This window comes from Phaseolus vulgaris, chromosome 9 (assembly GCF_051622355.1).
Source record: "Phaseolus vulgaris cultivar YP4 chromosome 9, ASM5162235v1, whole genome shotgun sequence".
In the NCBI taxonomy this organism is placed as follows: Eukaryota; Viridiplantae; Streptophyta; class Magnoliopsida; order Fabales; family Fabaceae; genus Phaseolus; species Phaseolus vulgaris.
In genome coordinates, this window is record NC_143506.1 from 6,070,551 (window position 1) to 6,080,614 (window position 10,064).

The 10,064-nt window shown below is 34.6% G+C and overlaps 1 protein-coding gene across 1 annotated transcript; it reads right to left on the bottom strand.

The window, feature by feature from the left end:
• Nucleotides 1–5,364: 5,364 nt before the first annotated feature.
• LOC137820046 (24-methylenesterol C-methyltransferase 2) lies at nt 5,365–6,918 on the bottom strand. The gene has a single exon (XM_068623826.2). It carries the CDS (start codon nt 6,655–6,657, stop codon nt 5,566–5,568), a length of 1,092 nt encoding a protein of 363 aa, XP_068479927.1. The 5' UTR covers nt 6,658–6,918; the 3' UTR covers nt 5,365–5,565.
• Between the last annotated feature and the right edge of the window lie 3,146 nt (nt 6,919–10,064).

Sequence of the window (10,064 nt, forward strand, 5' to 3'; positions counted from 1 at the left end):
TTTGATCCCTATGTTTTTTAAAATGTATGCAAAATGGTCATTTCTGTTAAGTCGTACCAAATGGCGACAACTGATGTTTATGTGGCGTGGGATTGAGAGATATGAGGTGTAAGGGAGATTTGATCATGTGTACAAGGGCAACACCTGTTCAACCCCGTCGCCATCAAGCGCCTTAGACAGGGTTCCAACAGGGTTTTGCGAGTTCGTGAACGAGACCCAAATGCTCTCGCAACTTCGTCACCGCTACTGGTCTCACTCATCTGTTACTGCTACGATAACAAAGAGATAAATATCTAACATTTTCGAACCATAAAAAAGATAAAGTCACTCTAACTGAAAACATGAAATCAAAAACAATTTGGGAAAGTATATAAAACATATCAGACCAGTTTCCAATTCAATAAACCCTAAAACCCATTAACGTCTTGTCCAAATATGATTCTCAAATTCCATTTTTCTTTACCAAACTTTGCAAGTTTTGTCCTAGTAATTTAATCTTGTGGCCTGAGAATGTATGCAGGGATCCATGGTGCATGTGTTGCAGTGTCTCGAGACTCTAAAAACTCATTTTTCTTATAATGTTGCACGAGAAAATATCCAAAGTTGTTCTAGAAAGATGTGGGATCAGTTAAATCTAATGTCCTCAGGGGAAAAACAAAATGCTTAATTGTTTGCAGGTGCAAAATGTAGCTGAAATTGGGTGTGACAGATGCCAAGGTTTCTCGTCGGCGACGATGCGGAGAAGTCGTGCCGCCAGCAGGGCTACTTTGTTAGAGCATGGAACTCTAAATTAAGAGAAGGTGGCGGTGGAACGAGAAAAGGAAGAAGGGGGAATGTGAGGGTTTGAATGCCAAATTGGGATGTGATGGAGTGGTGGTGGTGGTAGTGGTGGCGACATCGCGGGTGGAGGGGGGAGAGGAGGAGGATCTGAGGCTTGAGGTCGCGGTGCACCACACCGTTGCGGTGGCAGAACCAGAGTGCGAAGACCTATGTTTCAAGGGGAGAGAGAAGCGCTGAGGTATCCTCCACATCACAACTCTCAATTCACCTTTCTCTGCTACATAAGCAGCACTTGACGCGGTAATGTGAGATTTAACGGAAATGATCAATTTGGGTACTGTTGGAGATCCCACATCGACTAGAGATTAGGACATTTCATTGTATATAAGTGGGTGCAAACCTCACCCCATGAGCCGGTTTTATGGGGTTGAATTGGACTTAACGTCCACTTTGTAATATGGTATCAGAGCAATTTTTCGAGCCTGTCCTAGCAAGTATTTGTTGGGCTTATCAGGCCACCCGCTATCGGTCCGTGCACAAGCTGCTGTCACTCTCGGTTTGAGGGTGTGTTGGAGATCCTACGTCGACTAGAGATTAAGACATTTCATTATATATAAGTTTCATTATATAAAACCTCAACCTTATGAAACAATTTTGTAGGCTTAAAGTCCACTTTGTAATAGATACTTTTAAAAAAAGACAAAAACCAATTTGATTTTTTTTAAAACCATTATACTAAATTGAATATTATCCAAAAATGTAGGGACAATTTTATAGTGTCTTCCGATTACCCTTTCAAATAATTATACAATACCTATCACAGTTAAAATTTAAAATTATACATTTATCAAAAATATAAACATTTAAAAAATCCCATAATATTTTATTTGCAGTACTTTAGTGAAACAAAATCAAATAAACAAGGATCCTGTAATATAAGCTTAATTATAAAAATAATTAAAAAATATAAAATTGTCTTATCAAAATTTTACCGAATCAAATTACTCTTTCTCAGTTGAACATCTTAACAACATGATCGATTGTTCCGCTCATACCCAAAGAGTACAGTACCCAATTATACATTATAGAACGTGAGATCTCCAACAATATTACTCATCACCTACCTCTACTTTCCTTGAAGAAAAAGAAGAACCTCAAATTTTCCAAAAGTAAAAGATCCTTTCCACCGAAAAAGTGAAATATGATTTTTTTTTTCAGCGATCGAGATCCTTTCCACACGCAGAGAAAGAGCACCTTAATTTTCCAAATTGATGCTTTGATGTAAAGGCTAACTATGTAATAAACAGACCTTTTTCACTTAATGGGTTGAGTTGTTTGCACATGCCCCTGTCTGAACTCCATTAGGTGATAAGTGAAAAAAGTTAATTTTGGTTTAACAATAAATTTAACCCAAACTACCTTCATATTAAATTCGCATTTTCTACTTAAAACCATTCATAATGGATAGAGGCTTATGATATCACATAAATTTAATCATTTTATATTAAAAATACTTAATATTAAGATTACGTCACTTTCTATAACAAATTATTTTGATACTAAGATTGTGACTGCTTAATTCAATTCTACATGTCTTATCATTAAATTACATATTAATACTTAAAAATATTTTTTTCCGACGTATTCTTTTTAAAAATAAATACAAACAACGATGTTTACATAAATAATTTTTTGTTACATATTTTAATTTTATTGAATAAAATTAAATAATATTCATAAGTAATTGTTGAATTATGGGTCTTGGGCCGACCTTTGGTCATTTAGGTAGGATGTCAATGTAAATGAATAATGTAAAAAAGATAGTATAGGACGGGAATTTGGATTAATTAACATTAATCAGACAGTAAAGAGAGAATCATAACGGCAGACACATGATTAAGACTGACTCCATATATACTAGGTAAAATCTCATAGATAGATAAATCACAAATTAGATTAAGAACATATTTATTCTTAACTATTTTGAATGTTCTGGATTTAGGTCTCCTATATAAAATAGTAATTATATTAAAGCTGGTATATAATATTTTAACACAGATGTAATTAAAGATGGAGTCCCTCTTAGAGAATAAAACCGATGAACATGCAATCGAGTTGCTTCACACTTTAATTCTTAACTTTTGTATCCTTTTTACACCATTTAAATACAATATTTATTTAATTTAATATGTGTATGATTGTCTATGAGATGAAAATGTCTATCGATTGAACATTTATAAGTGCATGTAACGTATGAATGACATTAAAATTGATTATTATTATTATATTGGTTTGCATGCAAAAAAATATTGAACGTGTGTATAATGTAGTGATATTAAAATCAATTATTATTATTTTTATATTAGTTTGCAAAAGATATTATGGGTGGTAATAACAAAGGAAAACATATAAAATTAGGGAGATTTATATTGTTTCGGAAACAATTGGCTTCATGTACACACACACACACACATATATATATATATATATATATATATATATATATATATATATAATTTTCCACTAGGTTAATTACATAAATCATTATTTTTAAAGTTTGAAATAATATTTTTTAAACAATATGTTCTTACTCAAACTCTTATGTAATTATTATATAACTTTTAATCATATATATTATATCTTAAATTTATAGTTGCATATTCCTTATATGAGGGAATTATCTAGATACTCAACTATTTAAGTTTATAAGAAAGATGAATAAAGAAGTAAAAGTCAAAAATATTTTTATTAATATATTATTTTATAACTAAAAAAAAATATTTTTTATTTTAAAATACAAACACTCACTTAAGTTATGTTCTTTTTATCCATTTCTATCATTTTGTTTCCTTTCCTATTTTTCCTCTCCTTTCATTTCCTTCTTTTCATTTAAAGACAGAAAAAAGATAAGTTATAATATAACTTAACTAAAAGTTTTAAACATAATATTTCATTTTAAAATCATCATAACATTAAATGTAAAATTAAATTTTACTTTCCATTAAAGTAATTATATTTTATACCTCTTCCACTTTTTTTAAACTATAAAAAATTATAAAATTTATAATGTCATAACCCTGGTAGTTCTATTTCATTAAAAAACTATTTTGGTTAACTTAAATTATTATGACGTGAATATGTACATGTAAGATACCACGTGAAGATTTACATTTAGGTTACCACTTGAAGATTTACATATCTATTTTTAGAAAGCTCAACCATTTGAAGGGAAAACAAATCTTTGTAGGTACTTACTCAAAATCCTCAACCACGTTATGGTGGGTTTGTACAAAGAATACTCAAGATATGATCGTACACTATATCAAAACTAATACTCCCAACAAATTAATAACTAGAAATATTATTTTTGAATAAATTAAAAAATACATTGACTAAATTTTAATCTTTTAAAAACAAATAATTTAATAATTCGGAGTTCCTAAACTTTTGGTCAATATCTATAAATCTCCATTCTCTATCCAACAGAAGCCCGATAAAAGACTTATGAATGGGAAGATAGATTGATAATCGACACATGAACAAGAACAATAATAAAATATTTTGGAGTTATAGAAGTTTGGAACTAAGATATTTGAAGTTTGTTTTATTCCCATGATCTTTACAAATAAATATCCTATAACTTTTATAAAATAAATTTTAGATTGCCACATACTAAACACTAACTAAACTAAACTTTGTTAAGGTCATTTGTGATTAGATCAGAAACAATTTGATTTTTACATAAATAGGGACTAAGTAGATCAGTTGTAAAATACATAAATGTTGATGAATTTTGAGAAAAAGTTACCTTGAACTCAAATATTTTTTCAAAAGAATGTAACAATGTCTTAGATTCTGAAACAGTGTGAAAGAGTGGTGTTTTTTTTTTCTCTTAATTTGATTATAAAAGTTGAGTGAGTGAGTAAGAGAGAGAGAGTGAAAGTGGTTGGGCAGATCTAAAGGAGGTGCGGGCCAGATGTCGCGGGGCGTGTGGGGGTTTGGCATTAGGAAGTAAAAATAGAGGCGCAACGTGACAAGAGTAAAACGAAAAAAAGCAAGATGCCAGATTCAGACACTGAAAGCTGGAACATAACCACGTTACAATACAACCAAGCTAAACCCATGCTGAGTGGTCTCCACCTAATCGCACGCTAATATAGCCATGTAACATGTGCTTTCCACCTAATCACACGCTAATATAACCATCTAACATGTGCTCTCTTCTTTTCTATCCTGTTCTATCTCTTCTCTTCCCCTACCCTACACTTCCCACACGACAAAACCCCTTCAATTAATCCACTCATTCATACTCATTAAAATATCCCCTTCAACAACCACCACCATAAATCCCACCACCAAACCATTTCAGATACTTTTTCACTCTCTCAGATTCCTCCACCAATTAATTCGAGCCTACTGCTACTTATCACCACTATGCAGTTATACATTCTTTCTCCTTTTAATGCGCAAATCACACACCACGCACTTCCATTCAATTCATTCCCAATCAAAACCAGACCTCACTCTGTTCCAAATCTAAATATTTTTTTTTCATTAAAAATAAAATACAAACTCATAATCAAATGATCAACATTGCAAAATAAAATTTAAAGTAGAAAGATCAAAATCCAAATTACACCAAGTTCATAGTAATGATAGTAATAACAAAAGCTAAAATAAGTTAAACAAAAGATAATAATAATAATAATTATTGTGAAAAAAAAGGGGAGTACCGGAATCAAGAAACGAGGAGGTGTTTTTGTTTTCCAATTCGACATGGCTAACTCAGGTTTCGGCGCAGTCGTCACTGTCGTGGGGCTTTCTGCAGAGGATCATGTGCATCGGGGAGAAAATCCCAGAATCACCCCCTCTGGTCAAATAGTCAGCGGTCTTGAAAAGCATCTCATGGACATCGACGGTTCCCTTGGGCGCGATTCCCAAGGCGGCGAGGACAGTGACGACGATGTGGTTCCGCCAGTAGGCGATCCGGCCCATCTTCAAGCGGCTCCACCAGGGCTGAGACGGCGGCTTAGCCAGATCCCGCTCTTTAACCACAACGAACCCAACCTTGCGCGCCGCTTCGGCTATGTCATCGTGGCTTCTGAGGCCAGGCAAGGCGTCACCCCTCTCAATGCCCTGGATAACCTCCACGTGTTCGGGGTCGTCGGCGCGGTACTTCTCGGTGGTGACCCACTCGTACGAGACGTAGAGCGAACCGGGCTTCAGAACGCGGAAGATTTCGGCGTACACCTCTTCGAGCTTGGGCGCGTGACACGTGGCCTCGATGGAGTATGCGCCGTCGAAGGAGTTGTCGGGGAAGGGCATACTGAGGAAATTGCCGCAGACGACCTCACAGAGGGAGTCTAGGCCGGCTTTCTTGTTGTGGAGGCGGGCGCGGTTCACCTGGTAGTCGTTGATTGTAATGCCCACGACGTTCGCGCGGGAGTGGGCCGCGATAGCACGCATTGGCCCGCCCACGCCGCAGCCCACGTCCAGGACTCTGTCTCCGGGGCGGGCCTGGATGAGATCGACTGCCATCTCCTCGTGGAGGCGCGTGGCTTCGCCGTGGGACTTCCCCGGGATCGAGGGGGAGAAGTGGAAGGACTGGCCCCACCCCCACTCGTAGATGTCAGTCACTAAATTGTAGAAGGTGTCCACGAAGTCCGGGACTTTCTCTGCCGTTTCGATCTCCTTTGGGCGGCGGAAGAACGACCAGTACTGCTTGTAGTTGTCCTGGACTTTCTCCGCCGAGATGGACCCGCCGGACAGATCGGTGGCGCGCTTTCCCTTCTGCTCGGCGGGGCCCAGTACGCACACGAACCAGTAGATTCCGCCGGCGATGAGCGCTCCGGTGCAGAACAGAGAGAGAGAGTCCATTGTGGGGTTGCTGTTGCGGGAGTGAGAAAAGTGAGGAGAAGAGATTGAAGGATAAGGAAAGTTTATTTGTGAGGTTTTCTTTCTGGAGTGGGCCTGTGGGCTGGGTTAACCTCTTCTTTATTCATCTACTGGACTTTTTCCATCTCTCTGCTTTTTCTTTCTTTTACTCCACGTGCTTCCCGCGTGAATCTTCCTTCTCTTCTTTCCATCAAACTATCTCTCTCCTTTCCAAAACTATTGTTCTCATAATCTATATTTGCTCCAAAATTATAGTTGTTTAACATGTCAACATATCATTTCCATTATTTTTTAATTATACCCTTCCCTTTATCTTTTAAAACATTTATTTTACAAAATTATTTTCTTTAATGGGAGTATATATAACTGTGATAGTTAGTTATTGCTTTTTACTTAATGGATTTGAACAGCTGTAATTTTGAGAGAGAGGATCTACTCTCTATTATAATAATAAATAATTTAGTATTTCATGGCAGTAGCTTAATGGAATTTATTTATTACTAATATTTAGTTTTCCAACGTATTGACTTTTCTTCTTAATTAAATAAATACTATTAGAATGTTTTCTCATGAAAAAGTTACAATTATTTGGTTTTTTCCTTTTCTTTTTCTCACTTGGTTTTTGTTATGTAAACCTTAAAGTCATCATTTCCAACACCCATTTCCTCTTTCGCATCTACCTCTATCTCTTTTGCTTGCCCTTTTAAGAAAAAACTCAATAAACTTCGTCTCGTATAACCATGATGACATTTGTGTTTTAGGTGACTTCTTACACACAAATAAAAAACAGAAATATGTTTGTTTTATTAAATACCCATTTTTTAAAAACACTAAGAAACACAGTTATAAATAATGTCGAGACATTCTAAATAAATAAAAAATATATTTTAATCTTGTAATTGAATTTCATTTGTTGTTGAAGTTTAAATATATAAAAATTCATTGAAATTAAACACACTACAACATTTGAAATCCAACCATGAAAAAGAAAAAGAAAGCAAACAAAAAATCCTGTGAACAAAATACCCAGTGAAACTAATTTATGTCATAAGTTAAATATCTTTAAATTAGTTTATGTCTCTTGAGGAATAAGTAGACTTAAAGAACAAAGATATTTTGATTCCTCGTAAAGGACTATGGTTCATTCGTAATAATAGTTTGAGTCATTTACGTCCAATGGCCATGGAAGAAAAAGTGATAAATAATTAATTTAAAAAAATTACTTTTCTCTCTTCTAAAGAAAATACTTCCAACTAACAACTAAATTTAATAATATAATAATATATATTATGATTTTATATTAAAAACAAATAAATATTTTGTCTTTTAGTATAAATGAATGTGTTTTTGTCTTTTAGTAATATCAAAATATCATTATTCAATTAATTAATTGCAAATCGCTATTAAGAATGAAAATTACTACTAAATTCCAACCATGCCTAGAAATAGACTAATCCCACCACAGATCATAGGAGGTTTGTAATGAATTGTGGTAACGAGATTTTAATTCCCGAAGAAGTGGTCCTAAAAAAACTAACCAGCTAAAATAAACATGTTCTTGTTATAACTTCGAACCCTTCTATTATTACAATGTTGAAAGAATCAACCCTTTCCGTTAGTTTAGATATTTGAAACAACTTAGCAACATAGAAAAGTCAGATGTGTTTTTGTCCTCACACGAGTTTTATTTCTCTACTCTTTTTTTAAAAAATTTATTATTTGATTGGTTTTTGAAGTTTTATTAGATGAAACTTGAAATAGTGTCTAATCGTGTCAATTTTTTTTTTAACATTTATAAGAAAAAAATAAAATAAATTTACTTATAAGTTAAAATTAGTTTATGTTCTCAAACAGGGTTGGGCCCAGAGAACTATTGAGATTGCTTCTCTCCTTCCTTGGTCGGTCGGTTGGTTGGTCTGTACTTCGACTCCTTTCCTTGCAAGCTCTTTTCTTGTCTCTGCTTGTTCCACCTCTCGTAACCCAGACTCGGATGGTACCTGTAGAAGGCACTCCGATGCTCAAATCAGTTTTAGTATTCGACACTCGATAATCAGAGCACAGTATGATGACGTATTAGATTCTTGGAATCTGTGCTATTTATATTATTTTAGTGGGTCTTTCTTATTGGGCCAAATTAGAAAGTTTGGATCATGTTTAGAAGTGTATAACATAGCTCTTGATTGTTGATTAGCTTCACTAACTCTACTTAAGCATAATTGGATTCGTGGTGTTGATCGGGCCATTTATAGGGACCGAGACATGGTATCGGTTGTACGACTCTTATCGGTACACTTGCCTCCCAAGCTCGAGGATGGTTAATCCGAAGAGTCTTGGTCTGAGACTGATGTGATGATTGGGCTTCCCGAAGTTTGACGTGACGTTTGGGCGGCGCATGTGATGACCTTTTACGGCAAGTGCACCGCTTTGTCAGAAGTAATAATTGTCCCTAAGGACGGATATCGATCCCACAATGAACAGTGAATTATCAAGTACAATAATCGTTAAATATAGAACAAAACAATTAAAAGTGTATTGAAAGTAGTTGTGTTGGCGATGATCAATAAGAAAACAGACAAAGAATTAGTTGTTTCAATTGGAAAAATAGGGATTAGTTTCATCTCTCCCACTCTCAAGTATTTTGATTAGCATGTCAATATTAAGTTCTTTGATTGAAATTGATGCCCGTATAAAAATCATTATATTGATTCCTCGCATATAAAATCCTTAAGAATGTCTCCTAACTATTGATCCCTCGCATAATTATAAGAACAACTTAGAACGAAGCTCAGACGTTTAATAGCAATTAACATTTCAAGTCTATTCCTAATACTCAAATATGTTAAGTATTGTTGTTTAGGTCCGAACTCTAAAATACCTCCCGGTCAGATTTAAGATTCTCAATTTGTCACGAAAAATTAAAAGTAAAACAACAATACCAATAATCAATCAAGAACTGAATATTAATATATAAGATATCACCTCAATACATAAGAGTTTGAGCAGATTACTCCTAATCCCAAATGGTAGAATTAGCCACGCATACTTCTAGCACCTTCCATTCTCCCAATTGGGTTATAATTCACTCTATAGTGTTTTCCTCTCAATCTGGCACACTACAGTTGAGCCTCTAGCCCTCTATTTATCCTAGTTTTCTAGGGTTAGGTTGCTTCCTGTGTCGCGCTAATGAGCTAAATGATAAAACATAAAAAAATGCTCAATCTTTCTTTGCATCTTTTTCCATTCTGGGACCTTTTATCTTTATCTTTTTAGCTCAAATCATTCATCTTAAATCCAAATCTCCAATCTTCCTTAGAAATCTGCAATTAACACCAAATTTGGGAATAAAATACTCTTATTCAAATAAAGATCATAAAAAAATATAAAAAGGT